The 25,789-nt window shown below is 40.9% G+C and overlaps 1 protein-coding gene and 62 non-coding genes across 68 annotated transcripts in view; 62 read left to right on the top strand and 1 right to left on the bottom strand.

Moving 5' to 3' along the window:
- map4k1 (mitogen-activated protein kinase kinase kinase kinase 1) overlaps positions 1-25,789 on the bottom strand; it is a 57,252-nt gene that overhangs the window by 24,414 nt on the left and 7,049 nt on the right. For 3 of the 6 annotated variants that reach the window (XM_086079986.1, XM_086079985.1, XM_086079987.1), the window contains exons 1-13: positions 22,051-22,302; positions 20,856-20,913; positions 20,696-20,786; positions 20,563-20,627; positions 20,409-20,464; positions 20,259-20,306; positions 19,439-19,481; positions 18,935-19,007; positions 18,728-18,859; positions 18,454-18,516; positions 17,485-17,566; positions 16,930-17,046; positions 16,710-16,791 (exon numbers count right to left, since the gene is read on the bottom strand). In XM_086079986.1, coding sequence (XP_085936112.1) covers positions 16,710-16,791; positions 16,930-17,046; positions 17,485-17,566; positions 18,454-18,516; positions 18,728-18,859; positions 18,935-19,007; positions 19,439-19,481; positions 20,259-20,306; positions 20,409-20,464; positions 20,563-20,627; positions 20,696-20,786; positions 20,856-20,913; positions 22,051-22,152 — 1,012 coding nt within the window. In that variant the 5' untranslated portion in view covers positions 22,153-22,302. Of the gene's footprint in view, positions 1-16,709; positions 16,792-16,929; positions 17,047-17,484; positions 17,567-18,453; positions 18,517-18,727; positions 18,860-18,934; positions 19,008-19,438; positions 19,482-20,258; positions 20,307-20,408; positions 20,465-20,562; positions 20,628-20,695; positions 20,787-20,855; positions 20,914-22,050; positions 22,303-22,353; positions 22,378-25,789 lie in introns of those variants that run through there. The other 3 variants (XM_086079982.1, XM_086079983.1, XM_086079984.1) reach the window with 2 other exon arrangements.
- On the top strand, positions 103-175 carry trnak-uuu (transfer RNA lysine (anticodon UUU)). The gene has a single exon. It is a non-coding gene; the product is annotated as a tRNA-Lys (tRNA).
- trnak-uuu (transfer RNA lysine (anticodon UUU)) lies at positions 308-380 on the top strand. Its single transcript has one exon. It is a non-coding gene; the product is annotated as a tRNA-Lys (tRNA).
- trnak-uuu (transfer RNA lysine (anticodon UUU)) lies at positions 561-633 on the top strand. Its single transcript has one exon. It is a non-coding gene; the product is annotated as a tRNA-Lys (tRNA).
- On the top strand, positions 766-838 carry trnak-uuu (transfer RNA lysine (anticodon UUU)). The gene has a single exon. It is a non-coding gene; the product is annotated as a tRNA-Lys (tRNA).
- On the top strand, positions 970-1,042 carry trnak-uuu (transfer RNA lysine (anticodon UUU)). The gene has a single exon. It is a non-coding gene; the product is annotated as a tRNA-Lys (tRNA).
- Positions 1,208-1,280, top strand: trnak-uuu (transfer RNA lysine (anticodon UUU)). Its single transcript has one exon. It is a non-coding gene; the product is annotated as a tRNA-Lys (tRNA).
- Positions 1,413-1,485, top strand: trnak-uuu (transfer RNA lysine (anticodon UUU)). Its single transcript has one exon. It is a non-coding gene; the product is annotated as a tRNA-Lys (tRNA).
- On the top strand, positions 1,618-1,690 carry trnak-uuu (transfer RNA lysine (anticodon UUU)). Its single transcript has one exon. It is a non-coding gene; the product is annotated as a tRNA-Lys (tRNA).
- trnak-uuu (transfer RNA lysine (anticodon UUU)) lies at positions 1,871-1,943 on the top strand. Its single transcript has one exon. It is a non-coding gene; the product is annotated as a tRNA-Lys (tRNA).
- On the top strand, positions 2,076-2,148 carry trnak-uuu (transfer RNA lysine (anticodon UUU)). Its single transcript has one exon. It is a non-coding gene; the product is annotated as a tRNA-Lys (tRNA).
- trnak-uuu (transfer RNA lysine (anticodon UUU)) lies at positions 2,281-2,353 on the top strand. Its single transcript has one exon. It is a non-coding gene; the product is annotated as a tRNA-Lys (tRNA).
- Positions 2,519-2,591, top strand: trnak-uuu (transfer RNA lysine (anticodon UUU)). Its single transcript has one exon. It is a non-coding gene; the product is annotated as a tRNA-Lys (tRNA).
- Positions 2,977-3,049, top strand: trnak-uuu (transfer RNA lysine (anticodon UUU)). Its single transcript has one exon. It is a non-coding gene; the product is annotated as a tRNA-Lys (tRNA).
- On the top strand, positions 3,182-3,254 carry trnak-uuu (transfer RNA lysine (anticodon UUU)). Its single transcript has one exon. It is a non-coding gene; the product is annotated as a tRNA-Lys (tRNA).
- trnak-uuu (transfer RNA lysine (anticodon UUU)) lies at positions 3,387-3,459 on the top strand. Its single transcript has one exon. It is a non-coding gene; the product is annotated as a tRNA-Lys (tRNA).
- Positions 3,845-3,917, top strand: trnak-uuu (transfer RNA lysine (anticodon UUU)). The gene has a single exon. It is a non-coding gene; the product is annotated as a tRNA-Lys (tRNA).
- Positions 4,494-4,566, top strand: trnak-uuu (transfer RNA lysine (anticodon UUU)). The gene has a single exon. It is a non-coding gene; the product is annotated as a tRNA-Lys (tRNA).
- trnak-uuu (transfer RNA lysine (anticodon UUU)) lies at positions 4,700-4,772 on the top strand. The gene has a single exon. It is a non-coding gene; the product is annotated as a tRNA-Lys (tRNA).
- On the top strand, positions 5,158-5,230 carry trnak-uuu (transfer RNA lysine (anticodon UUU)). The gene has a single exon. It is a non-coding gene; the product is annotated as a tRNA-Lys (tRNA).
- trnak-uuu (transfer RNA lysine (anticodon UUU)) lies at positions 5,363-5,435 on the top strand. Its single transcript has one exon. It is a non-coding gene; the product is annotated as a tRNA-Lys (tRNA).
- Positions 5,601-5,673, top strand: trnak-uuu (transfer RNA lysine (anticodon UUU)). Its single transcript has one exon. It is a non-coding gene; the product is annotated as a tRNA-Lys (tRNA).
- On the top strand, positions 5,806-5,878 carry trnak-uuu (transfer RNA lysine (anticodon UUU)). Its single transcript has one exon. It is a non-coding gene; the product is annotated as a tRNA-Lys (tRNA).
- trnak-uuu (transfer RNA lysine (anticodon UUU)) lies at positions 6,011-6,083 on the top strand. The gene has a single exon. It is a non-coding gene; the product is annotated as a tRNA-Lys (tRNA).
- Positions 6,216-6,288, top strand: trnak-uuu (transfer RNA lysine (anticodon UUU)). The gene has a single exon. It is a non-coding gene; the product is annotated as a tRNA-Lys (tRNA).
- Positions 6,454-6,526, top strand: trnak-uuu (transfer RNA lysine (anticodon UUU)). The gene has a single exon. It is a non-coding gene; the product is annotated as a tRNA-Lys (tRNA).
- Positions 6,659-6,731, top strand: trnak-uuu (transfer RNA lysine (anticodon UUU)). Its single transcript has one exon. It is a non-coding gene; the product is annotated as a tRNA-Lys (tRNA).
- On the top strand, positions 6,864-6,936 carry trnak-uuu (transfer RNA lysine (anticodon UUU)). The gene has a single exon. It is a non-coding gene; the product is annotated as a tRNA-Lys (tRNA).
- On the top strand, positions 7,069-7,141 carry trnak-uuu (transfer RNA lysine (anticodon UUU)). The gene has a single exon. It is a non-coding gene; the product is annotated as a tRNA-Lys (tRNA).
- On the top strand, positions 7,525-7,597 carry trnak-uuu (transfer RNA lysine (anticodon UUU)). The gene has a single exon. It is a non-coding gene; the product is annotated as a tRNA-Lys (tRNA).
- Positions 7,730-7,802, top strand: trnak-uuu (transfer RNA lysine (anticodon UUU)). The gene has a single exon. It is a non-coding gene; the product is annotated as a tRNA-Lys (tRNA).
- trnak-uuu (transfer RNA lysine (anticodon UUU)) lies at positions 7,935-8,007 on the top strand. The gene has a single exon. It is a non-coding gene; the product is annotated as a tRNA-Lys (tRNA).
- trnak-uuu (transfer RNA lysine (anticodon UUU)) lies at positions 8,188-8,260 on the top strand. The gene has a single exon. It is a non-coding gene; the product is annotated as a tRNA-Lys (tRNA).
- trnak-uuu (transfer RNA lysine (anticodon UUU)) lies at positions 8,393-8,465 on the top strand. The gene has a single exon. It is a non-coding gene; the product is annotated as a tRNA-Lys (tRNA).
- On the top strand, positions 8,597-8,669 carry trnak-uuu (transfer RNA lysine (anticodon UUU)). The gene has a single exon. It is a non-coding gene; the product is annotated as a tRNA-Lys (tRNA).
- On the top strand, positions 8,835-8,907 carry trnak-uuu (transfer RNA lysine (anticodon UUU)). Its single transcript has one exon. It is a non-coding gene; the product is annotated as a tRNA-Lys (tRNA).
- On the top strand, positions 9,040-9,112 carry trnak-uuu (transfer RNA lysine (anticodon UUU)). The gene has a single exon. It is a non-coding gene; the product is annotated as a tRNA-Lys (tRNA).
- Positions 9,245-9,317, top strand: trnak-uuu (transfer RNA lysine (anticodon UUU)). The gene has a single exon. It is a non-coding gene; the product is annotated as a tRNA-Lys (tRNA).
- trnak-uuu (transfer RNA lysine (anticodon UUU)) lies at positions 9,498-9,570 on the top strand. The gene has a single exon. It is a non-coding gene; the product is annotated as a tRNA-Lys (tRNA).
- On the top strand, positions 9,703-9,775 carry trnak-uuu (transfer RNA lysine (anticodon UUU)). Its single transcript has one exon. It is a non-coding gene; the product is annotated as a tRNA-Lys (tRNA).
- On the top strand, positions 9,908-9,980 carry trnak-uuu (transfer RNA lysine (anticodon UUU)). The gene has a single exon. It is a non-coding gene; the product is annotated as a tRNA-Lys (tRNA).
- trnak-uuu (transfer RNA lysine (anticodon UUU)) lies at positions 10,146-10,218 on the top strand. The gene has a single exon. It is a non-coding gene; the product is annotated as a tRNA-Lys (tRNA).
- On the top strand, positions 10,604-10,676 carry trnak-uuu (transfer RNA lysine (anticodon UUU)). Its single transcript has one exon. It is a non-coding gene; the product is annotated as a tRNA-Lys (tRNA).
- On the top strand, positions 10,809-10,881 carry trnak-uuu (transfer RNA lysine (anticodon UUU)). The gene has a single exon. It is a non-coding gene; the product is annotated as a tRNA-Lys (tRNA).
- On the top strand, positions 11,014-11,086 carry trnak-uuu (transfer RNA lysine (anticodon UUU)). Its single transcript has one exon. It is a non-coding gene; the product is annotated as a tRNA-Lys (tRNA).
- On the top strand, positions 11,472-11,544 carry trnak-uuu (transfer RNA lysine (anticodon UUU)). The gene has a single exon. It is a non-coding gene; the product is annotated as a tRNA-Lys (tRNA).
- On the top strand, positions 12,121-12,193 carry trnak-uuu (transfer RNA lysine (anticodon UUU)). Its single transcript has one exon. It is a non-coding gene; the product is annotated as a tRNA-Lys (tRNA).
- trnak-uuu (transfer RNA lysine (anticodon UUU)) lies at positions 12,327-12,399 on the top strand. Its single transcript has one exon. It is a non-coding gene; the product is annotated as a tRNA-Lys (tRNA).
- trnak-uuu (transfer RNA lysine (anticodon UUU)) lies at positions 12,785-12,857 on the top strand. Its single transcript has one exon. It is a non-coding gene; the product is annotated as a tRNA-Lys (tRNA).
- Positions 12,990-13,062, top strand: trnak-uuu (transfer RNA lysine (anticodon UUU)). The gene has a single exon. It is a non-coding gene; the product is annotated as a tRNA-Lys (tRNA).
- Positions 13,228-13,300, top strand: trnak-uuu (transfer RNA lysine (anticodon UUU)). The gene has a single exon. It is a non-coding gene; the product is annotated as a tRNA-Lys (tRNA).
- On the top strand, positions 13,433-13,505 carry trnak-uuu (transfer RNA lysine (anticodon UUU)). Its single transcript has one exon. It is a non-coding gene; the product is annotated as a tRNA-Lys (tRNA).
- Positions 13,638-13,710, top strand: trnak-uuu (transfer RNA lysine (anticodon UUU)). The gene has a single exon. It is a non-coding gene; the product is annotated as a tRNA-Lys (tRNA).
- On the top strand, positions 14,081-14,153 carry trnak-uuu (transfer RNA lysine (anticodon UUU)). Its single transcript has one exon. It is a non-coding gene; the product is annotated as a tRNA-Lys (tRNA).
- Positions 14,294-14,366, top strand: trnak-uuu (transfer RNA lysine (anticodon UUU)). Its single transcript has one exon. It is a non-coding gene; the product is annotated as a tRNA-Lys (tRNA).
- Positions 14,547-14,619, top strand: trnak-uuu (transfer RNA lysine (anticodon UUU)). The gene has a single exon. It is a non-coding gene; the product is annotated as a tRNA-Lys (tRNA).
- Positions 14,752-14,824, top strand: trnak-uuu (transfer RNA lysine (anticodon UUU)). Its single transcript has one exon. It is a non-coding gene; the product is annotated as a tRNA-Lys (tRNA).
- trnak-uuu (transfer RNA lysine (anticodon UUU)) lies at positions 15,162-15,234 on the top strand. Its single transcript has one exon. It is a non-coding gene; the product is annotated as a tRNA-Lys (tRNA).
- Positions 15,400-15,472, top strand: trnak-uuu (transfer RNA lysine (anticodon UUU)). Its single transcript has one exon. It is a non-coding gene; the product is annotated as a tRNA-Lys (tRNA).
- Positions 15,605-15,677, top strand: trnak-uuu (transfer RNA lysine (anticodon UUU)). The gene has a single exon. It is a non-coding gene; the product is annotated as a tRNA-Lys (tRNA).
- On the top strand, positions 15,846-15,918 carry trnak-uuu (transfer RNA lysine (anticodon UUU)). The gene has a single exon. It is a non-coding gene; the product is annotated as a tRNA-Lys (tRNA).
- On the top strand, positions 16,225-16,297 carry trnak-uuu (transfer RNA lysine (anticodon UUU)). The gene has a single exon. It is a non-coding gene; the product is annotated as a tRNA-Lys (tRNA).
- Positions 16,478-16,550, top strand: trnak-uuu (transfer RNA lysine (anticodon UUU)). The gene has a single exon. It is a non-coding gene; the product is annotated as a tRNA-Lys (tRNA).

The raw sequence follows: 25,789 nt of genomic DNA, 5'->3' as shown, positions 1-25,789 counted from the left end.
TGTGGTCTTTGATGAAGCTACTTCGGCGGTTCTTAGTTGTCCACTGCCACTCGGTGTAGTGCTTTTATTTTGTAGTAAAACACACAGAAAGCTTAACTCAGAGCCTGGATAGCTCAGTCGGTAGAGCATCAGACTTTTAATCTGAGGGTCCAGGGTTCAAGTCCCTGTTCAGGCGTTCATATGGAGCCAAAAAACACTGAGTTTTTATGGTCTTTGATTAAGCTACTTCGGCGGTTCTTAGTCACCCACTGCCACTCGGTGTAGTGCTTTTATTTTGTAGGAAAACACACAGAAAGCTTAACTAAGAGCCTGGATAGCTCAGTCGGTAGAGCATCAGACTTTTAATCTGAGGGTCCAGGGTTCAAGTCCCTGTTCAGGCGTTCATATTAAGACCAAATACCCCTCAAAAAACAATAAATTCTTATGGAAAATACAAAAGTCAGATAACAGTCACTTAAGTCCATTGATAAAGCTACTTCGGCTGTTCTTAAAGTCTCCCACCGCAACTCAGTGTTTTTTCTTTTAGTTTATACTAGTTCACAAAGAAGTATCACTTCAGAACCTGGATAGCTCAGTCGGTAGAGCATCAGACTTTTAATCTGAGGGTCCAGGGTTCAAGTCCCTGTTCAGGCATTCATATGGAGCCAAAAAACACTGAGTTTTTATGGTTTTTGATGAAGCTACTTAAGCGGTTCTTAATCGCCCACTGCCACTCGGTGTAGTGCTTTTATTTTGTAGTAAAACACACAGAAAGCTTAACTCAGAGCCTGGATAGCTCAGTCGGTAGAGCATCAGACTTTTAATCTGAGAGTCCAGGGTTCAAGTCCCTGTTCAGGCATTCATATGGAGCCAAAACCACTGAGTTTTTATGGTCTTTGATGAAGCTACTTCGGCGGTTCTTAATCGTACACTGCCACTCGGTGTAGTGCTTTTATTTTGTAGTAAAACACACAGAAAGCTTAACTCAGAGCCTGGATAGCTCAGTCGGTAGAGCATCAGACTTTTAATCTGAGGGTCCAGGGTTCAAGTCCCTGTTCAGGCATTCATATGAAGCCAAAAAACACTGAGTTTTTATGGAAAATACAAAAGTCATATAATAGTCACTTAAGTCCATTGACGAAGCCACTTCGGCTGTTCTTCGTCTCCCTCTGCCACTCGGTGTTGTGCTTTTAGTTTGTAGTAGGACACACACAAAATTTAACTCAGAGCCTGGATAGCTCAGTCGGTAGAGCATCAGACTTTTAATCTGAGGGTCCAGGGTTCAAGTCCCTGTTCAGGCGTTCATATGGAGCCAAAAAAGACTGAGTTTTTGTGGTCTTTGATGAAGCTACTTCGGCGGTTCTTAGTCGTAAACTGCCACTCGGTGTAGTGCTTTTATTTTGTAGTAAAACACACAGAAAGCTTAACTCAGAGCCTGGATAGCTCAGTCGGTAGAGCATCAGACTTTTAATCTGAGGGTCCAGGGTTCAAGTCCCTGTTCAGGCGTTCATATGCAGCCAAAAAAGACTGAGTTTTTGTGGTCTTTGATGAAGCTACTTCGGCTGTTCTTCGTCTCCCTCTGCCACCCGGTGTTGTGCTTTTAGTTTGTAGTAGGACACACAGAAAGCTTAACTCAGAGTCTGGATAGCTCAGTCGGTAGAGCATCAGACTTTTAATCTGAGGGTCCAGGGTTCAAGTCCCTGTTCAGGCGTTCATATTAAGACCAAATACCCCCCAAAAAACAATAAATTCTTATGGAAAATACAAAAGTCATATAACAGTCACTTAAGTCCATTGATAAAGCTACTTCGGCTGTTCTTAAAGTCTCCCACCGCAACTCAGTGTTTTTTCTTTTAGTTTATACTAGTTCACAAAGAAGTATCACTTCAGAGCTTGGATAGCTCAGTCGGTAGAGCATCAGACTTTTAATCTGAGGGTCCAGGGTTCAAGTCCCTGTTCAGGCATTCATACGGAACCAAAAAACACTGAGTCTTTATGGTCTTTGATGAAGCTACTTAAGCGGTTCTTAATCGCCCACTGCCACTCGGTGTAGTGCTTTTATTTTGTAGTAAAACACACAGAAAGCTTAACTCAGAGCCTGGATAGCTCAGTCGGTAGAGCATCAGACTTTTAATCTGAGGGTCCAGGATTCAAGTCCCTGTTCAGGCGTTCATATGGAGCCAAAAAACACTGAGTTTTTATGGTCTTTGATGAAGCTACTTCGGCGGTTCTCAGTCGCCCACTGCCACTCGGTGTAGTGCTTCTATTTTGTAGTAAAACACACAGAAAGCTCAACTCAGAGCCTGGATAGCTCAGTCGGTAGAGCATCAGACTTTTAATCTGAGGGTCCAGGTTTCAAGTCCCTGTTCAGGCATTCATATGAAGCCAAAAAACACTGAGTTTTTATGGAAAATACAAAAGTCATATAATAGTCACTTACGTCCATTGACGAAGCCACTTCGGCTGTTCTTCGTCTCCCTCTGCCACTCGGTGTTGTGCTTTTAGTTTGTAGTAGGACACACACAAAATTTAACTCAGAGCCTGGATAGCTCAGTCGGTAGAGCATCAGACTTTTAATCTGAGGGTCCAGGGTTCAAGTCCCTGTTCAGGCGTTCATATTAAGACCAAATACCCCCCAAAAAGCAATAAATTCTTATGGAAAATACAAAAGTCAGATAACAGTCACTTAAGTCCATTGATAAAGCTACTTCGGCTGTTCTTAAAGTCTCCCACCGCAACTCAGTGTTTTTTCTTTTAGTTTATACTAGTTCACAAAGAGGTATCACTTCAGAACCTGGATAACTCAGTCGGTAGAGCATCAGACTTTTAATCTGAGGGTCCAGGGTTCAAGTCCCTGTTCAGGCATTCATATGGAGCCAAAAAACACTGAGTTTTTATGGTTTTTGATGAAGCTACTTCGGCGGTTCTTAGTCGTCCACTGCCACTCGGTGTAGTGCTTTTATTTTGTAGTAAAACACACAGAAAGCTAAACTCAGAGCCTGGATAGCTCAGTCGGTAGAGCATCAGACTTTTAATCTGAGAGTCCAGGTTTCAAGTCCCTGTTCAGGCATTCATATGGAGCCAAAAACCACTGAGTTCTTATGGTCTTTGATTAAGCTACTTCGGTGGTTCTTAGTCACCCACTGCCACTCGGTGTAGTGCTTTTATTTTGGAGGAAAACACACAGAAAACTTAACTCAGAGCCTGGATAGCTCAGTCGGTAGAGCATCAGACTTTTAATCTGAGGGTCCAGGGTTCAAGTCCCTGTTCAGGCGTTCATATGGAGCCAAAAAACACTGAGTTTTTATGGTCTTTGATTAAGCTACTTCGGCGGTTCTTAGTCACCCACTGCCACTCGGTGTAGTGCTTTTATTTTGGAGGAAAACACACAGAAAGCTTAACTCAGAGCCTGGATAGCTCAGTCGGTAGAGCATCAGACTTTTAATCTGAGGGTCCAGGGTTCAAGTCCCTGTTCAGGCGTTCATATTAAGACCAAATACCCCCGAAAAAACAATACATTTTTATGGAAAATACAAAAGTCAGACAACAGTCACTTAAGTCCATTGATAAAGCTACTTCGGCTGTTCTTAAAGTCTCCCACCGCAACTCAGTGTTTTTTCTTTTAGTTTATACTAGTTCACAAAGAAGTATCACTTCAGAGTCTGGATAACTCAGTCGGTAGAGCATCAGACTTTTAATCTGAGGGTCCAGGGTTCAAGTCCCTGTTCAGGTGTTCATATGGAGCCAAAAAATTTTGAGTTTTTATGGTCTTTGATGAAGCTACTTCGGCGGTTCTTAATCGCCCACTGCCACTCTTTGTAGTGCTTTTATTTTGTAGTAAAACACACAGAAAGCTTAACTCAGAGTCTGGATAGCTCAGTCGGTAGAGCATCAGACTTTTAATCTGAGGGTCCAGGGTTCAAGTCCCTGTTCAGGCGTTCATATGGAGCCAAAAAACACCTGAGTTTTTATTGTCTTTGATTAAGCTACTTCGGCGGTTCTTATTCACTCACTGCCACTCGGTGTAGTGCTTTTATTTTGTAGGAAAACACACAGAAAGCTTAACTCAGAGCCTAGATAGCACAGTCGGTAGAGCATCAGACTTTTAATCTGAGAGTCCAGGGTTCAAGTCCCTGTTCAGGCATTCATATGAAGCCAAAAAACACTGAGTTTTTATGGAAAATAAAAAAGTCATATAATAGTCACTTAAGTCCATTGACGAAGCCACTTCGGCTGTTCTTCGTCTCCCTCTGCCACTCGGTGTTGTGCTTTTAGTTTGTAGTAGGACACACACAAAACTTAACTCAGAGCCTGGATAGCTCAGTCGGTATGGCATCAGACTTTTAATCTGAGGGTCCAGGATTCAAGTCCCTGTTCAGGCATTCATATGGAGCCAGAAAACACTGAGTTTTTATGGTCTTTGATGAAGCTACTTAAGCGGTTCTTAATCGCCCACTGCCACTCGGTGTAGTGCTTTTGTTTTGTAGTAAAACACACAGAAAGCTTAACTCAGAGCCTGGATAGCTCAGTTGGTAGAGCATCAGACTTTTAATCTGAGGGTCCAGGGTTCAAGTCCCTGTTCAGGCGTTCATATGGAGCCAAAAAACACTTGAGTTTTTATGGTCTTTGATTAAGCTACTTCGGCGGTTCTTAATCCTGCACTGCCACTCGGTGTAGTGCTTTTATTTTGTAGGAAAACACACAGAAAGCTTAACTCAGAGCCTGGATAGCTCAGTCGGTAGAGCATCAGACTTTTAATCTGAGGGTCCAGGGTTCAAGTCCCTGTTCAGGCGTTCATATTAAGACCAAATACCCCCCAAAAAACAATAAATTCTTATAGAAAATACAAAAGTCAGATAACAGTCACTTAAGTCCATTGATAAAGCTACTTCGGCTGTTCTTAAATTCTCCCACCGCAACTCAGTGTTTTTTCTTTTAGTTTATACTAGTTCACAAAGAAGTATCACTTCAGAACCTGGATAGCTCAGTCGGTAGAGCATCAGACTTTTAATCTGAGGGTCCAGGATTCAAGTCCCTGTTCAGGCATTCATATGGAGCCAAAAAACACTGAGTTTTTATGGTTTTTGATGAAGCTACTTAAGCGGTTCTTAATCGCCCACTGCCACTCGGTGTAGTGCTTTTATTTTGTAGTAAAACACACAGAAAGCTTAACTCAGAGCCTGGATAGCTCAGTCGGTAGAGCATCAGACTTTTAATCTGAGAGTCCAGGGTTCAAGTCCCTGTTCAGGCATTCATATGGAGCCAAAAACCACTGAGTTTTTATGGTCTTTGATGAAGCTACTTCGGCGGTTCTTAATCGTGCACTGCCACTCGGTGTAGTGCTTTTATTTTGTAGTAAAACACACAGAAAGCTTAACTCAGAGCCTGGATAGCTCAGTCGGTAGAGCATCAGACTTTTAATCTGAGTGTCAAGGGTTCAAGTCCCTGTTCAGGCATTCATATGAAGCCAAAAAACACTGAGTTTTTATGGAAAATACAAAAGTCATATAATAGTCACTTAAATCCATTGACGAAGCCACTTCGGCTGTTCTTCGTCTCCCTCTGCCACTCGGTGTTGTGCTTTCAGTTTGTAGTAGGACACACACAAAATTTAACTCAGAGCCTGGATAGCTCAGTTGGTAGAGCATCAGACTTTTAATCTGAGGGTCCAGGGTTCAAGTCCCTGTTCAGGCGTTCATATGGAGCCAAAATACACTGAGTATTTATGGTCTTTGATTAAGCTACTTCGGCGGTTCTTAATCGTGCACTGCCACTCGGTGTAGTGCTTTTATTTTGTAGGAAAACTCACAGAAAGCTTAACTCAGAGCCTGGATAGCTCAGTCGGTAGAGCATCAGACTTTTAATCTGAGGGTCCAGGATTCAAGTCCCTGTTCAGGCATTCATATGGAGCCAAAAAACACTGAGTTTTTATGGTTTTTGATGAAGCTACTTAAGCGGTTCTTCATCGCCCACTGCCACTCGGTGTAGTGCTTTTATTTTGTAGTAAAACACACAGAAAGCTTAACTCAGAGCCTGGATAGCTCAGTCGGTAGAGCATCAGACTTTTAATCTGAGAGTCCAGGGTTCAAGTCCCTGTTCAGGCATTCATATGGAGCCAAAAACCACTGAGTTTTTATGGTCTTTGATGAAGCTACTTCGGCGGTTCTTAATCGTGCACTGCCACTCGGTGTAGTGCTTTTATTTTGTAGTAAAACACACAGAAAGCTTAACTCAGAGCCTGGATAGCTCAGTCGGTAGAGCATCAGACTTTTAATCTGAGTGTCAAGGGTTCAAGTCCCTGTTCAGGCATTCATATGAAGCCAAAAAACACTGAGTTTTTATGGAAAATACAAAAGTCATATAATAGTCACTTAAATCCATTGACGAAGCCACTTCGGCTGTTCTTCGTCTCCCTCTGCCACTCGGTGTTGTGCTTTCAGTTTGTAGTAGGACACACACAAAATTTAACTCAGAGCCTGGATAGCTCAGTTGGTAGAGCATCAGACTTTTAATCTGAGGGTCCAGGGTTCAAGTCCCTGTTCAGGCGTTCATATGGAGCCAAAATACACTGAGTATTTATGGTCTTTGATTAAGCTACTTCGGCGGTTCTTAATCGTGCACTGCCACTCGGTGTAGTGCTTTTATTTTGTAGGAAAACTCACAGAAAGCTTAACTCAGAGCCTGGATAGCTCAGTCGGTAGAGCATCAGACTTTTAATCTGAGGGTCCAGGATTCAAGTCCCTGTTCAGGCATTCATATGGAGCCAAAAAACACTGAGTTTTTATGGTTTTTGATGAAGCTACTTAAGCGGTTCTTCATCGCCCACTGCCACTCGGTGTAGTGCTTTTATTTTGTAGTAAAACACACAGAAAGCTTAACTCAGAGCCTGGATAGCTCAGTCGGTAGAGCATCAGACTTTTAATCTGAGAGTCCAGGGTTCAAGTCCCTGTTCAGGCATTCATATGGAGCCAAAAACCACTGAGTTTTTATGGTCTTTGATGAAGCTACTTCGGCGGTTCTTAATCGTGCACTGCCACTCGGTGTAGTGCTTTTATTTTGTAGTAAAACACACAGAAAGCTTAACTCAGAGCCTGGATAGCTCAGTCGGTAGAGCATCAGACTTTTAATCTGAGGGTCCAGGGTTCAAGTCCCTGTTCAGGCGTTCATATGGAACCAAAAAACACTGAGTTTTTATGGTCTTTGATTAAGCTACTTCGGCGGTTCTTAGTCACCCGCTGCCACTCGGTGTAGTGCTTTTATTTTGTAGGAAAACACACAGAAAGCTTAACTCAGAGCCTGGATAACTCAGTCGGTGGAGGATCAGACTTTTAATCTGAGGGTCCAGGGTTCAAGTCCCTGTTCAGGCGTCCATATTAAGACCAAATACCCCCCAAAAAACAATACATTTTTATGGAAAATACAAGTCAGATAACAGTCACTTAAGTCCATTGATAAAGCTACTTCGTCTGTTCTTAAAGTCTCCCACCGCAACTCAGTGTTTTTTCGTTTAGTTTATACTAGTTCACAAAGAAGTATCATTTCAGAGCCTGGATAGCTCAGTCGGTAGAGCATCAGACTTTTAATCTGAGGGTCCAGGGTTCAAGTCCCTGTTCAGGCATTCATATGGAGCCAAAAAAGACTGAGTTTTTGTGGTCTTTGATGAAGCTACTTCGGCGGTTCTTAGTTGTCCACTGCCACTCGGTGTAGTGCTTTTATTTTGTAGTAAAACACACAGAAAGCTTAACTCAGAGCCTGGATAGCTCAGTCGGTAGAGCATCAGACTTTTAATCTGAGGGTCCAGGGTTCAAGTCCCTGTTCAGGCGTTCATATGGAGCCAAAAAACACTGAGTTTTTATGGTCTTTGATTAAGCTACTTCGGCGGTTCTTAGTCACCCACTGCCACTCGGTGTAGTGCTTTTATTTTGTAGGAAAACACACAGAAAGCTTAACTAAGAGCCTGGATAGCTCAGTCGGTAGAGCATCAGACTTTTAATCTGAGGGTCCAGGGTTCAAGTCCCTGTTCAGGCGTTCATATTAAGACCAAATACCCCTCAAAAAACAATAAATTCTTATGGAAAATACAAAAGTCAGATAACAGTCACTTAAGTCCATTGATAAAGCTACTTCGGCTGTTCTTAAAGTCTCCTACCGCAACTCAGTGTTTTTTCTTTTAGTTTATACTAGTTCACAAAGAAGTATCACTTCAGAACCTGGATAGCTCAGTCGGTAGAGCATCAGACTTTTAATCTGAGGGTCCAGGGTTCAAGTCCCTGTTCAGGCATTCATATGGAGCCAAAAAACACTGAGTTTTTATGGTTTTTGATGAAGCTACTTAAGCGGTTCTTAATCGCCCACTGCCACTCGGTGTAGTGCTTTTATTTTGTAGTAAAACACACAGAAAGCTTAACTCAGAGCCTGGATAGCTCAGTCGGTAGAGCATCAGACTTTTAATCTGAGAGTCCAGGGTTCAAGTCCCTGTTCAGGCATTCATATGGAGCCAAAACCACTGAGTTTTTATGGTCTTTGATGAAGCTACTTCGGCGGTTCTTAATCGTACACTGCCACTCGGTGTAGTGCTTTTATTTTGTAGTAAAACACACAGAAAGCTTAACTCAGAGCCTGGATAGCTCAGTCGGTAGAGCATCAGACTTTTAATCTGAGGGTCCAGGGTTCAAGTCCCTGTTCAGGCATTCATATGAAGCCAAAAAACACTGAGTTTTTATGGAAAATACAAAAGTCATATAATAGTCACTTAAGTCCATTGACGAAGCCACTTCGGCTGTTCTTCGTCTCCCTCTGCCACTCGGTGTTGTGCTTTTAGTTTGTAGTAGGACACACACAAAATTTAACTCAGAGCCTGGATAGCTCAGTCGGTAGAGCATCAGACTTTTAATCTGAGGGTCCAGGGTTCAAGTCCCTGTTCAGGCGTTCATATGGAGCCAAAAAAGACTGAGTTTTTGTGGTCTTTGATGAAGCTACTTCGGCGGTTCTTAGTCGTAAACTGCCACTCGGTGTAGTGCTTTTATTTTGTAGTAAAACACACAGAAAGCTTAACTCAGAGCCTGGATAGCTCAGTCGGTAGAGCATCAGACTTTTAATCTGAGGGTCCAGGGTTCAAGTCCCTGTTCAGGCGTTCATATGCAGCCAAAAAAGACTGAGTTTTTGTGGTCTTTGATGAAGCTACTTCGGCTGTTCTTCGTCTCCCTCTGCCACCCGGTGTTGTGCTTTTAGTTTGTAGTAGGACACACAGAAAGCTTAACTCAGAGTCTGGATAGCTCAGTCGGTAGAGCATCAGACTTTTAATCTGAGGGTCCAGGGTTCAAGTCCCTGTTCAGGCGTTCATATTAAGACCAAATACCCCCCAAAAAACAATAAATTCTTATGGAAAATACAAAAGTCATATAACAGTCACTTAAGTCCATTGATAAAGCTACTTCGGCTGTTCTTAAAGTCTCCCACCGCAACTCAGTGTTTTTTCTTTTAGTTTATACTAGTTCACAAAGAAGTATCACTTCAGAGCTTGGATAGCTCAGTCGGTAGAGCATCAGACTTTTAATCTGAGGGTCCAGGGTTCAAGTCCCTGTTCAGGCATTCATACGGAACCAAAAAACACTGAGTCTTTATGGTCTTTGATGAAGCTACTTAAGCGGTTCTTAATCGCCCACTGCCACTCGGTGTAGTGCTTTTATTTTGTAGTAAAACACACAGAAAGCTTAACTCAGAGCCTGGATAGCTCAGTCGGTAGAGCATCAGACTTTTAATCTGAGGGTCCAGGATTCAAGTCCCTGTTCAGGCGTTCATATGGAGCCAAAAAACACTGAGTTTTTATGGTCTTTGATGAAGCTACTTCGGCGGTTCTCAGTCGCCCACTGCCACTCGGTGTAGTGCTTCTATTTTGTAGTAAAACACACAGAAAGCTCAACTCAGAGCCTGGATAGCTCAGTCGGTAGAGCATCAGACTTTTAATCTGAGGGTCCAGGTTTCAAGTCCCTGTTCAGGCATTCATATGAAGCCAAAAAACACTGAGTTTTTATGGAAAATACAAAAGTCATATAATAGTCACTTACGTCCATTGACGAAGCCACTTCGGCTGTTCTTCGTTTCCCTCTGCCACTCGGTGTTGTGCTTTTAGTTTGTAGTAGGACACACACAAAATTTAACTCAGAGCCTGGATAGCTCAGTCGGTAGAGCATCAGACTTTTAATCTGAGGGTCCAGGGTTCAAGTCCCTGTTCAGGCGTTCATATTAAGACCAAATACCCCCCAAAAAGCAATAAATTCTTATGGAAAATACAAAAGTCAGATAACAGTCACTTAAGTCCATTGATAAAGCTACTTCGGCTGTTCTTAAAGTCTCCCACCGCAACTCAGTGTTTTTTCTTTTAGTTTATACTAGTTCACAAAGAGGTATCACTTCAGAACCTGGATAACTCAGTCGGTAGAGCATCAGACTTTTAATCTGAGGGTCCAGGGTTCAAGTCCCTGTTCAGGCATTCATATGGAGCCAAAAAACACTGAGTTTTTATGGTTTTTGATGAAGCTACTTCGGCGGTTCTTAGTCGTCCACTGCCACTCGGTGTAGTGCTTTTATTTTGTAGTAAAACACACAGAAAGCTAAACTCAGAGCCTGGATAGCTCAGTCGGTAGAGCATCAGACTTTTAATCTGAGAGTCCAGGGTTCAAGTCCCTGTTCAGGCATTCATATGGAGCCAAAAACCACTGAGTTCTTATGGTCTTTGATTAAGCTACTTCGGTGGTTCTTAGTCACCCACTGCCACTCGGTGTAGTGCTTTTATTTTGGAGGAAAACACACAGAAAACTTAACTCAGAGCATGGATAGCTCAGTCGGTAGAGCATCAGACTTTTAATCTGAGGGTCCAGGGTTCAAGTCCCTGTTCAGGCGTTCATATGGAGCCAAAAAACACTGAGTTTTTATGGTCTTTGATTAAGCTACTTCGGCGGTTCTTAGTCACCCACTGCCACTCGGTGTAGTGCTTTTATTTTGGAGGAAAACACACAGAAAGCTTAACTCAGAGCCTGGATAGCTCAGTCGGTAGAGCATCAGACTTTTAATCTGAGGGTCCAGGGTTCAAGTCCCTGTTCAGGCGTTCATATTAAGACCAAATACCCCCGAAAAAACAATACATTTTTATGGAAAATACAAAAGTCAGATAACAGTCACTTAAGTCCATTGATAAAGCTACTTCGGCTGTTCTTAAAGTCTCCCACCGCAACTCAGTGTTTTTTCTTTTAGTTTATACTAGTTCACAAAGAAGTATCACTTCAGAGTCTGGATAACTCAGTCGGTAGAGCATCAGACTTTTAATCTGAGGGTCCAGGGTTCAAGTCCCTGTTCAGGTGTTCATATGGAGCCAAAAAATTTTGAGTTTTTATGGTCTTTGATGAAGCTACTTCGGCGGTTCTTAATCGCCCACTGCCACTCTTTGTAGTGCTTTTATTTTGTAGTAAAACACACAGAAAGCTTAACTCAGAGTCTGGATAGCTCAGTCGGTAGAGCATCAGACTTTTAATCTGAGGGTCCAGGGTTCAAGTCCCTGTTCAGGCGTTCATATGGAGCCAAAAAACACCTGAGTTTTTATTGTCTTTGATTAAGCTACTTCGGCGGTTCTTATTCACTCACTGCCACTCGGTGTAGTGCTTTTATTTTGTAGGAAAACACACAGAAAGCTTAACTCAGAGCCTAGATAGCACAGTCGGTAGAGCATCAGACTTTTAATCTGAGAGTCCAGGGTTCAAGTCCCTGTTCAGGCATTCATATGAAGCCAAAAAACACTGAGTTTTTATGGAAAATAAAAAAGTCATATAATAGTCACTTAAGTCCATTGACGAAGCCACTTCGGCTGTTCTTCGTCTCCCTCTGCCACTCGGTGTTGTGCTTTTAGTTTGTAGTAGGACACACACAAAACTTAACTCAGAGCCTGGATAGCTCAGTCGGTATGGCATCAGACTTTTAATCTGAGGGTCCAGGATTCAAGTCCCTGTTCAGGCATTCATATGGAGCCAGAAAACACTGAGTTTTTATGGTCTTTGATGAAGCTACTTAAGCGGTTCTTAATCGCCCACTGCCACTCGGTGTAGTGCTTTTGTTTTGTAGTAAAACACACAGAAAGCTTAACTCAGAGCCTGGATAGCTCAGTTGGTAGAGCATCAGACTTTTAATCTGAGGGTCCAGGGTTCAAGTCCCTGTTCAGGCGTTCATATGGAGCCAAAAAACACTTGAGTTTTTATGGTCTTTGATTAAGCTACTTCGGCGGTTCTTAATCCTGCACTGCCACTCGGTGTAGTGCTTTTATTTTGTAGGAAAACACACAGAAAGCTTAACTCAGAGCCTGGATAGCTCAGTCGGTAGAGCATCAGACTTTTAATCTGAGGGTCCAGGGTTCAAGTCCCTGTTCAGGCGTTCATATTAAGACCAAATACCCCCCAAAAAACAATAAATTCTTATAGAAAATACAAAAGTCAGATAACAGTCACTTAAGTCCATTGATAAAGCTACTTCGGCTGTTCTTAAATTCTCCCACCGCAACTCAGTGTTTTTTCTTTTAGTTTATACTAGTTCACAAAGAAGTATCACTTCAGAACCTGGATAGCTCAGTCGGTAGAGCATCAGACTTTTAATCTGAGGGTCCAGGATTCAAGTCCCTGTTCAGGCATTCATATGGAGCCAAAAAACACTGAGTTTTTATGGTTTTTGATGAAGCTACTTAAGCGGTTCTTAATCGCCCACTGCCACTCGGTGTAGTGCTTTTATTTTGTAGTAAAACACACAGAAAGCTTAACTCAGAGCCTGGATAGCTCAGTCGGTAGAGCATCAGACTTTTAATCTGAGAGTCCAGGGTTCAAGTCCCTGTTCAGGCATTCATATGGAGCCAAAAACCACTGAGTTTTTATGGTCTTTGATGAAGCTACTTCGGCGGTTCTTAATCGTGCACTGCCACTCGGTGTAGTGCTTTTATTTTGTAGTAAAACACACAGAAAGCTTAACTCAGAGCCTGGATAGCTCAGTCGGTAGAGCATCAGACTTTTAATCTGAGTGTCAAGGGTTCAAGTCCCTGTTCAGGCATTCATATGAAGCCAAAAAACACTGAGTTTTTATGGAAAATACAAAAGTCATATAATAGTCACTTAAATCCATTGACGAAGCCACTTCGGCTGTTCTTCGTCTCCCTCTGCCACTCGGTGTTGTGCTTTCAGTTTGTAGTAGGACACACACAAAATTTAACTCAGAGCCTGGATAGCTCAGTTGGTAGAGCATCAGACTTTTAATCTGAGGGTCCGGGGTTCAAGTCCCTGTTCAGGCGTTCATATGGAGCCAAAATACACTGAGTATTTATGGTCTTTGATTAAGCTACTTCGGCGGTTCTTAATCGTGCACTGCCACTCGGTGTAGTGCTTTTATTTTGTAGGAAAACACACAGAAAGCTTAACTCAGAGCCTGGATAGCTCAGTCGGTAGAGCATCAGACTTTTAATCTGAGGGTCCAGGATTCAAGTCCCTGTTCAGGCATTCATATGGAGCCAAAAAACACTGAGTTTTTATGGTTTTTGATGAAGCTACTTAAGCGGTTCTTCATCGCCCACTGCCACTCGGTGTAGTGCTTTTATTTTGTAGTAAAACACACAGAAAGCTTAACTCAGAGCCTGGATAGCTCAGTCGGTAGAGCATCAGACTTTTAATCTGAGAGTCCAGGGTTCAAGTCCCTGTTCAGGCATTCATATGGAGCCAAAAACCACTGAGTTTTTATGGTCTTTGATGAAGCTACTTCGGCGGTTCTTAATCGTGCACTGCCACTCGGTGTAGTGCTTTTATTTTGTAGTAAAACACACAGAAAGCTTAACTCAGAGCCTGGATAGCTCAGTCGGTAGAGCATCAGACTTTTAATTTGAGCGTCAAGGGTTCAAGTCCCTGTTCAGGCATTCATATGAAGCCAAAAAACACTGAGTTTTTATGGAAAATACAAAAGTCATATAATAGTCACTTAAATCCATTGACGAAGCCACTTCGGCTGTTCTTCGTCTCCCTCTGCCACTCGGTGTTGTGCTTTCAGTTTGTAGTAGGACACACACAAAATTTAACTCAGAGCCTGGATAGCTCAGTTGGTAGAGCATCAGACTTTTAATCTGAGGGTCCAGGGTTCAAGTCCCTGTTCAGGCGTTCATACGTTCATATGGAGCCAAAAAACACTGAGTTTTTATGGTCTTTGATTAAGCTACTTCGGCGGTTCTTAATCGTGCACTGCCACTCGGTGTAGTGCTTTTATTTTGTAGAAAAACACACAGAAAGCTTAACTCAGAGCCTGGATAGCTCAGCCGGTAGAGCATCAGACTTTTAATCTGAGGGTCCAGGGTTCAAGTCCCTGTTCAGGCGTTCATATTAAGACCAAATACCCCCCAAAAAACAATAAATTCTTATAGAAAATACAAAAGTCAGATAACAGTCACTTAAGTCCATTGATAAAGCTACTTCGGCTGTTCTTAAATTCTCCCACCGCAACTCAGTGTTTTTTCTTTTAGTTTATACTAGTTCACAAAGAAGTATCACTTCAGAACCTGGATAGCTCAGTCGGTAGAGCATCAGACTTTTAATCTGAGGGTCCAGGATTCAAGTCCCTGTTCAGGCATTCATATGGAGCCAAAAAACACTGAGTTTTTATGGTTTTTGATGAAGCTACTTAAGCGGTTCTTAATCGCCCACTGCCACTCGGTGTAGTGCTTTTATTTTGTAGTAAAACACACAGAAAGCTTAACTCAGAGCCTGGATAGCTCAGTCGGTAGAGCATCAGACTTTTAATCTGAGAGTCCAGGGTTCAAGTCCCTGTTCAGGCATTCATATGGAGCCAAAAACCACTGAGTTTTTATGGTCTTTGATGAAGCTACTTCGGCGGTTCTTAATCGTGCACTGCCACTCGGTGTAGTGCTTTTATTTTGTAGGAAAACACACAGAAAGCTTAACTCAGAGCCAGGATAGCTCAGTCGGTAGAGCATCAGACTTTTAATCTGAGGGTCCAGGGTTCAAGTCCATGTTCAGGCGTTCATATGGAGCCAAAAAACACTGAGTTTTTATGGTCTTTGATGAAGCTACTTAAGCGGTTCTTAATCGCTCACTGCCACTCGGTGTAGTGCTTCTATTTTGTAGTAAAACACACAGAAAGCTTAACTCAGAGCCTGGATAGCTCAGTCGGTAGAGCATCAGACTTTTAATCTGAGGGTCCAGGGTTCAAGTCCCTGTTCAGGCGTTCATATGAAGCCAAAAAACACTGAATTTTTATGGAAAATACAAAAGTCATATAATAGTCACTTAAGTCCATTGACGAAGCCACTTCGGCTGTTCTTCGTCTCCCTCTGCCACCCGGTGTTGTGCTTTTAGTTTGTAGTAGGACACACACAAAATTTAACTCAGAGCCTGGATAGCTCAGTCGGTAGAGCATCAGACTTTTAATCTGAGGGTCCAGGGTTCAAGTCCCTGTTCAGGCGTTCATATGGAGCCAAAAAACACTGAGTTTTTATGGTCTTTGATGAAGCTACTTCGGCGGTTCTTATTCACACACTGCCACTCGGTGTAGTGCTTTTATTTTGTAGGAAAACACACAGAAAGCTTAACTCAGAGCCAGGATAGCTCAGTCGGTAGAGCATCAGACTTTTAATCTGAGGGTCCAGGGTTCAAATCCCTGTTCAGGCGTTCATATGGAGCCACTAAATACTGAGTTTTTATGTAAAATACAAAAGTCAGATAACAGTCACTTAAATCCATTGATAAAGCTACTTCGGCTGTTCTTAAAGTCTCCCTCCGCAACTCAGTGTTTTTTCTTTTAGTTTATACTAGTTCACAAAGAAGTATCACTTCAGAGCCTGGATAGCTCAGTCGGTAGAGCATCAGACTTTTAATCTGAGGGTCCAGGGTTCAAGTCCCTGTTCAGGCATTCATATGGAGCCAAAAAACACTGAGTTTTTATGGTCTTTGATGAAGCTACTTAAGCGGTTCTTAGTCAACCACTGCCACTTGGTGTAGTGCTTTTAATTTGTAGTAAAACAGGCATGTTCAGGCGTTGGTATTAAGACCAAATACCCCCCAAAAAACAATATTTTTTTATGGAAAACACAAAAGTCAGATAACAGTCACTTAAGTCCATTGATAAAGCTACTTTGGCTGTTCTTAAAGTCTCCCACCGCAACTCAGTGTTTTTTCTTTTAGTTTGTACTAGTTCATACAGAAGTATCACTTCAGAGCCTGGATAGCTCAGTCGGTAGAGCATCAGACTTTTAATCTGAGGGTCCAGGGTTCAAGTCCCTGTTCAGGCGTTCATATTAAGACCAACTACCCCCCAAAAAACAATACATTTTTATGGAAAATACAAAAGTCAGATAACAGTCACTTAAGTCCATTGATAAAGCTACTTCGGCTGTTCTTAAAGTCTCCCACCGCAACTCAGTGTTTTTTCTTTTAGTTTATACTAGTTCACAAAGAAGTATCACCTCAGAGCCTGGATAGCTCAGTCGGTAGAGCATCAGACTTTTAATCTGAGGGTCCAGGGCTCAAGTCCCTGTTCAGGCGTTCATATTGAGGCAAAATAACCCCCAAAAAACGCTGCCTTTTTATGGAAAATACTAAAGTCAAATAACACCCTGTTCAGGTGATCATTTAATTATCGAACAAATCTTTGTAACATAATATATCATGTTAATTAAAGTTATGAAGTTGGTGTTGTCTTACACTTTGTGTGTGAGTGTTTCCTCTCTGCCCAGTTGTGTTTGTTGATGGACTGGATCCTCTTCAAAGATCCGGGTACACTCACCTTCAATCCAAACAAATGGAGTTAATATAAATGTAGCAATATGATTGAAGACAGTCAAGAATTTGTCACTGGTTGGCTTCAAATACATTTAAAATCTCAGTCAAGTCAAATATTTGTAATAATGTCATGGAGGCACACCTCCATTTTGTCATCATCTGTTGCTGGGCAGAATTTGAGATTTTCAGGGTGTCGACACTGCTCCAGCAGGTCCAGAATCAACACTCGACTCAGATTCTGCTGGCTCAGGAACATGTGCTGTGATACAAGATTTGACACAAGCCAAAGGTAGTGTTTCAACTAACGTTTCAAATTGAGTCTTGGTTAGGGTTTCAAATTAAGTAAGACAAATATGGTTTCAGGTCAGGGTTAAAGTTTTAATATGGGATTTCAAGCTTTGATTAAGGTTTCAAAATAGAGTTAAGGTTTCAGGTTAGGCTTTCACACCAGGTTTTTAAACAAGGGTTGGGGTTTGAAATTTGGGCACGGTTATAGTTTCATAGCAGCTGTTTAAGACAGATTCAAGGTTTCCAAATAGGGTTTCAAACAACAGTTAGCATTTTAATTAGGGTTTCAAACAAAAGGAAATTTTATATCCAGAGTTTCAAATTAGGTTTTTAAGCAAGGTTAAGGGTTTCAAACTTATATGTAGTAAATAGCAGGTTTCAAGGTACAGTTGATGATCACATGACTGACTGAGAGCGTCTTGGAGGCGCTTGGTCTCTTCTTGGGGTTCTTCACCAGCACAGCCTTCACAAAGTTGTAAAACATGGATGACCTGCACACAGTATACACCCCACCTCACATCACTGGATCAACTTTTAATAATGCCATACTATCACAATGACACCAACGCCAATGTCTCTCAAGTTTGTTAATAAAGTAAATTAATGCACTGAAGCCCATTAATAAAGTCACAAAAGTTTTTCACCAAAGTCCATCAATAATATGTCTGATTAAAGTCATTAAATCCCATTAATAAAGTCATTAACGTCCATCAATAGAGTCACATAAGTCCATCAATAAAGTTACAAAGGGTTTTCCACTAAAAAACATCAATAATGTCATTCGTCACTAAAGTCCATTAATAATGTCACTGAATAAAGTCACCAAAGTCCATCAATAAATTAACTCCAATCCATCAATAAATCACTAAATTCCAACATGGAGGTCCACTATCTTTAGCATTAAGGCACTAAACTTCTCAATAAAGTCTATAAATAATGTCACTAAATAGACTTACTAAATTCTATCAATAAACTCACCAAAAGTCATCACTGAAGTCCATCAATAGTAACTTGAGAACATTAATAAAGTAAAAAAAATAAGTACAATTATTTGCAAAATACCATCAAAAGTTGTACTTGATAAAATCACTCATGTCCATCAAGTAACTACTAAAGTCCAACAATAAAATCACTTACTGGTAATTCTGTCACTAAAGACACATAAGTCAATCAAATCAATAAATAAAGTCACAATGGCCACTAAAGCCAATCTATAAAGTACAGTAATTCAATAATAATTATGTCACTCAAGTCCATAAGTAAAGTCTTTAAAGCAGATCAATAAAAGCCTCGCCGTATTGTAATCATGGCATCAAAACAATCTGATTGGACGTCTAATGTTGCACTCAAGAAAACTAGGAATTACTGTGAACTTTACCATTTTGCCTTGTCCTTCAGTTTGGGAGGCTGGTAGCCACTCTTGGACATGAGAAACAGAACACTAGTAGGGAAGAAAAAACATAATTAAATGATGATGATGATTAATTTGTGTTTATAAGGATGCTTGCAGTTACATAAAGTGAACATTTATTTCACAACTAGTGCTAGGCAGTCTTTACATGTTTTTACTCTACAGCTGCATCATTCAAACAGTGCTAGACCTGACAGCAGCGCCTCCCAGTGGTAACACTAATCATAACAATTATCATTACCGTAGTGGGTGGAGCTCGAACATGGGCGGCTGCAGCTCTGCCAGCTCAATGGCTGTGATTCCCACCGACCAGATGTCGCACAGCTCGTTGTAACCACCTTTGATTTCCACTGCTGCCACCTCTGGCGCCATCCTGAGGGGATGGAACATCTGGTTAGTCAACCTTTTGGCATCAACATTTTTCTTTTTGTTGAGGAGGCGAGCTCACCAGTACGGCGTCCCAATGAATGACATTCGGCGAGCCAGCGTGGCCGTGATTTGGGCGGAGATTCCAAAGTCGGCTTCATGACAGAAGACAAAAATATAGGGATGTTTGATAGGACTACCTCTTTTTTTCCAGCACGAGTATTCAACTCAAGCACCAATAAAACTAGTACTTTTGATACATAAAATCCCCCCAAAAAACAAAAAAATAACACAACAATGAGAGATAATTTCAAAGAAAGACCTATATATCCCAATATATAATTTTGTCTGAAAATAAGATGAAATGAATGGCAATTTTGTATTTTTTTCTATTTCTCATATCATCTGTCAGACACGTATGCCTTTAGGTGCCGATCATAAAATGGTCACTAGAGGGTGGACAAATACCATTAAATGAGGCTGGTATGAGCACCATTACGGATAGCTGGTATCAGTACTTGCCCATCCCTGCAAAAATATTAACGCAGATGTGTCGAGTTGATGAGTTTCTGTCTTCACCACCTACCCAACTTCACCTCGCCGTGGTCGTTGAGGAGGATGTTGGCACCCTGGACGAAAAACAGAATATGAAAACATCTTACACGCCGTATCAATACGAATATACAAAGGCAGGAACAAAACAACATGGTAGAATACAATCCTGACAACCGACAAATCTGCATTATCACACATTGTTTTCACTATATATTGTCAATATGGGTTGAATTGAATGTACCATATCGTCACCCTCTTAAAATAATTGGGTGCGTCATTTTTTGCATCAAATTTTATTTTTTTGCCTAAATCATCTCCACATGTTGCAAATGTTTTTTTTTGTGTTTCCTGAAAATTCTGAAAAAAATGACTTAGGTGATTATATTAAGAAGGCGTTGATATGTCAATTCCTATTCCTAATAAAATTATTGAATGACATTCGGCTCAATACAGACTTAGGTAAAACATAATTTCTGGTGTTGCTTGATCTCAGTGCAGCCTTTGACACCGTCAACCGCAAAATTCTTCTTGACAGACTAGAAGAGTGGGCGGGACTTTAGGGTACCGTCCTCAGCTGGTTCCGATCATATCTCAAAGGCAGGGGTAATGTTGTTTCCATTGGTGATCTTACAGCTGAGTGGGTCAACATGATGTGCGGAGTCCACCAGGGTTCAATACTTGGACCACTTTTATTTAACCTGCACATGCTTCCACTAGGTCCGGTCATTCAAAACAGTAATGGTGCAGTTACGCAGGCAACATGCAGATTTACTTACCTTTGTCACCTTGTGACTAGAGTCCCAAAACCATATTTAGGTTAATTATACCTATATATTATATACTGTATTTACCTTGATATCTCGGTGCATTTTCCTCTGTGCATGGAGGTAGTCCACACCCTAGTCACACACAAACACACATACGCAAAATATGTTTTTAATATTTACATCATTAGCATCCTGTTTAGCATGATGATGATTATAAACACATGGTGTAACAACCTGAAGCATCTCTCGACAGACGTACGCAATCTGCGCTTCTGACAGAGGACCGGTCGCTGTAAAATACAAATAGATAAGGTGATGTCTCTACTAATCAAATACTGTGCGTCAGTCTTGATATCAGATCATAATAGTGATTATTGCTCATGTTTACCACTGTAGATGTCCAGCAGGGAGCCTCCTCCGCAGAACTCCATGCAGATCCACAGTTTGTTGTTCCTGCATGTCAATAAATCAATCAATCAAGACAGTTTTTTTTAACCTTAATGGTCGCCATGTACTCTCACCGTATGTAGCTGCCGTAATAAGCCACAATGTTGGCGTGTTTGCAGCTCCTCACAATAACAATTTCTTGCTGGATGATGGAAAAGTCATCCTCTGGGGATAAACACACAAATGTTTGTCATAAGCTCAGCTGCTACAAAGCAAAAACAATAAAATTCTCACCTGGTTCTGTTTTAATAACCTTAATGGCTGCCAAGTCCCCGGTCTGCTTATTACGTGCCTAAACACACACAAAAGAAAACACACTTGAAGGTCATGCACAATTTGCTTGTACATTTCTGGTAAATTTGATCATAAACACATTTTATTATTAATAATACCCATTGCTTTAAGGGTCATAATTACCAAAACCTCAACGCCACAGTAGTTATGTTAGCTTGTCTATGGCACTTTGCCTTGTACATTAGCATTAAGCTAGCAGACTTTTGTAAACCCAAAATATGTGGTGTGGTTTGGTTAAATGTACAATGTTTAATGTTATTTTTTATGCTTAGTTTTACAACGTTAATTCATTAACTAATTAATTATTTTACCAATACCAAGTTAGCTAATAAACGGCTTAAAGCATCTTTTTTGAAAGCAATATTCATTATCTCCCCAATTATTGCTAGTTGGGAAGTCAAGTCAAGACAAATATTCAGCTGAGTGTAAAAATTCAGAAGTTGGCTCAGTTGTAAAGTCAATGTAGCATTGTATAAGAAAAACAGGTGATACCAAGATGTTGTACTTTAACCTGCACATTAAAACTGAAACAAATTGATATTTTATAGTAATGTTCGGTTATAGACTAATGAAGAACTGATTTTAGTAAAAAAATGTAATGCAGTAAAAGATGTAAACAATATTTTAAAAATAAAATTTCCACACTACATTTTTATGTGGCCAAAATTGGCCACGAACAAGACTGGAGTGTAGTAAAATGTAACAAAGGTGGAGGGTAAAACATTTTTTTTTTTTAAATAGGCAAAGGACGAGTTTTGTCTTGGTTGCCTTCAAGTGGGTGCCTGATGTGTGTTTTCTTTATACAGTATATAGAAGAAAACTCCATGGTGCTTTTTTATTGTGCTCTGACTCAGGTGCAGTCGCATGTTTTCAGTTCTCGCTAAACCACTTCCTCCTCCAAGGCCGCACCAAAGCACCAAAAGTGTGACGACAAAGAAGCCCAAATGTTTCTTATCGACAAACACAATCCAATACTCGAACATAGCTAACATTAACACATTAATTTAACAAAGTGATCAGCATTTTGACTGCAATTACACTGATACATTCATGTTTCAGTTGTATCAATCCTCCGTCCCATAATTGTGCAATAAAGCATACACACTGTGGAATTGTTCAAAATTTTTCGTCTGACCTTGTAAACATCACCGTAGGTTCCCCATCCGACCCTCAGCAGGATCTCAAAGTCGTCCTGAGGGTTCCTGGTGGAGAAATCCTCTCTGTGTTGAAGATCCATCAATCGATTGGATTACTGCTCACACGTGCACACACACATACACACACAAAGACACAAATAACACACATTCGAACTTAATGTGAGAGCTGATGAACAAATCACTTTTCGTTTCTGTCCGACTTATGTTGTCGGGAAGCCGCTGATGCGTGCACACATACACGCACACAGGCACAGATAAGCACCTTCCTGTTTCTCACTCACTTGTTGGTCCCCCTCCTATCAGCCACTCAGCACCTTCCCTTCTTATCCGCTCATTTGCAGAATCAATGCAAATCTACTTCTGGGTGTGTATGTTTTGCTTTCCTGTCCACTGGCGCATATTACACGTCAAAATTAGCCACATGCTTCCCTATTCTTCTTTTGATTTGCGACCAAAATTAACTTTTCCTCTCACCAGCTGTGATCTACACAGTAAATTCCGTAGAGTACATTTTATTCAAAACGTAGTCTATTTGGTCCCACTCTAAACAGAGTAAATTTTACACTTAGAAGAGAGTATTTTTTTTTTTAAGTCACTCAAGGGTTGAGGAACAAACCCACAGCTTCAGCCAATCAACTCCTCCTGCAGCTCCTACTGTGTGCTTTTATATCTCTTGTGTCAGCTGGAATCATAGCTCCAAGTCCCCCCCCAAAAAATTTTTGGGGTCTCCTTTTGGATATAAGCAAACAGTAGGAGTGGCATAGCTCAGGTGGTAGAGTGGCAGTCTCCCAAGCTGAAGGTCATGAGTTTGTTCATCAACCCTTGTGTAACTTTTTTACATTTTTTATTTAATAAACTAGTAAAATTTAGTCCAAATTTCTCAAAATGTACTTAGAATTTCTGAGTGAAAAATCCTTACGTTTTTTCATGGGATAGGCATTCTCTCATACACACTAAACATACTTTACATATAAAAAATACATTTTACTCTCTTCCAAGTGTATATTTTACTCTGTTTAGAGTGGGACCAAATAGACTCTGTTTAGAGCAAAATTTACTGTACAGAATTTTCCATAGAAAATTAAATTAAAAACGTATTTGGACTAAGTTTACATATATACGATGACAAGAATCAGGGTTCATCCGTTTAAAATGTGTGAAACTGCCAGCTCGACTGTTCCTTTGCACTCCCCGTCACACGAAACCACAGTGCAACACTCACTGTATTACTGCATGATACTGCATGTCACCCATTGGAAGACACTGAACATTCAACTTGCAATTGTAACAGTACACATCAACAAGCTACACATCCCAATACTACACTGTGCATACATGTATAACAATATATACAGAATATTAGGGGTTTGCTCAAAAAATCAGAATCCATATTGCACATTCATCCATAAAATTTCCCGGCATGTCTCAGAAAGCTGCTCCTTACTGTGCAGTGGCCACACATTTCGACCAGGCACGGCGTAGGCAAAAAAAACGGAAGTGTTGCTAACTTCAGAAGTACAAAACATTTTTGCCATCCAGCATTTTTTTTTAAATCATTTGGGTTTACTGTTTTCATAAAAAGTGTATGTAAAGTAATGTACAATATCGGGTATCGCCTTGAAAGCCATGTATCGCGATAACTGTATCGTGATATGCATTGTCTCGTGAGGTTGTTGACAATACTCAGCAATACAGAATATGTGTGTGAAGAAGGAATTAGAAAGCTCTCTGTTCCATGTCAAGGGATATAAAGGTGTCTGAGGCACGGACGGCTGCAACAACCTGATACGACATGACCATTCCTATCAGGTCAACAGGTAAATTGGTCTCCTCTCTCATGTTTTCATTGTAGACAACAAAAAATCGTCAACATCAAACCGGTAACATGTCATTTTTGGCAATACTCCATCATGAGTAAGATTTTCTAGCCTTGTATGGAGGACCAAAACTGCCAAAATTCTAAATAAATAAATGACTAAAAGTCAAAATAAAAACGGATATAAAAAATATAATTTGAAAATTAAATAATAATAATAATTAAGGAATAATAATAATAAAATATATATATAAATATATATATTATATATATACTCAAATAAATACATTTGTATTTAATTTTTGAATTATATTTGTTATATCCGTTTTTATTTTCACGTTGTCATTTATTTATTTAGTCATTTATTTTTAATTTTGGCAGTTTTGGTCCATGGACGAAATGTTACTCAATGAGGGGGCGGTCCTAAGTGTGTCTTGGGGTTGGACTCCGCCGTTGCAAACTGCCTTTTAATGGTCGGATGAACGGGCCGACGAACAAGGAAATCCCGCCGACTTGAATATAGAGCTCCAGCAATGGACGACTATCTGGTTCACTGTCACTTGTTGTCGAGCAACTCAGGTCTCAAGTTGTGGTGACAGTGGACAAGATAGTCGTCCATTGCTGGAGTTCTCCAGTGAAAGCCGGCGGGACTTCCTTGTTCGCCGACCGGCTCACTCAACCATGAAAAGGCAGTTTGCAACGGCGGGGTCCAACCCAAGACACGCTTAGGACCGCCCCCTCATTTGAATAACATTTCGTCCAGGCAGTATGGACCAAAACTGTCAAAATTAAAAATAAATAAATGACTAAAAGTACAAATAAAAACGATTATAAAAAATATAATGATAAATTCTAACTTTAAAAAATGTGGGACATGTTTCAAGCAAAGCTTGCAGACAGCAAAATATCTGTCAGCAGGTTTCACTCCCTCATCATTGCACTCGAATTTTAAACTGAAACTAAACCATAGATTTCAAGGTTTTGGATCTCAAATCCACCAGTCGCGCTAGCTAGTGGTTTTTGACATGTTACTGCATCAGTGAGCTGCACTTTCAAAACCGGATACAGATAGAACTGTGAGTGGGTGAACGTGCAACACTAACACACATACTGTAGGAAACTGCACATCACACTGGGGATTACTTTGTAAAACAGTACTTGTCAAATAGGGGGTCGGGGGGGGGGGGGGTTGACAGGGAGAGGGCGTCGGGTGACCCCAGGGAATATGTTTTTTGGCCTGACTAGAATAAAGTGTAATTGCACATCCACTACAGTAGGTTGCATTGGCGCTCTCATTGTCAGAGAATGCTCAAGGAATATTAGCTCCTCTGAAAAGGTGTACTTACAACAATTTTATAGACAAAATAATAATAATACGATTAGTTGTTGCGGAGAGTTGAGCAACAAAATATTTTCTTCTTCCTGTGGACGGCGTAACAAAAAATAAATAATTGAGTACTGATGTAACACAATACACAATCTACTGCAGGGAGTATTGGCAATTTTGGCAATATCACACAGCCACCCTGCAAATTGCACTGCACTGTGTCAATCTTAATCATCAAATCAGCCTCATCATGATAACACTGGTAAGTGACATTCATCTTGTCGTCTCATAGTAGCTCGTGTCGTAGCAACAGTGTAGCAGATGGGGTTTGGAGCTACAGTATGGAGCAATCGCACATTTTGTGAAGACATCGCTACAAAAAAATGTTCATCTAATTAAAAGGCACCATAAAAATAACGAACTCACTTGTGCCTTGGGTGACATTTATGTGCCTAAAAGTCAACTTCCTCTACACTCTCATTTTCCATCACTTGACCATAAACCCCCACGTCATGCGACATCTGCACAGCGCAGACTCTTTGCTGAGAGCCACTTGACTTGTGTGAATCACACC

The sequence above is a fragment of the Leptonotus elevatus genome, chromosome 7 (assembly GCF_054856555.1).
Source record: "Leptonotus elevatus isolate MCC_2025b chromosome 7, RoL_Lele_1.0, whole genome shotgun sequence".
Classification (NCBI taxonomy): Eukaryota; Metazoa; Chordata; class Actinopteri; order Syngnathiformes; family Syngnathidae; genus Leptonotus; species Leptonotus elevatus.
Note: the sequence above shows the minus strand (reverse complement) of the source record. Positions and strands in the feature narration are given on the sequence as shown.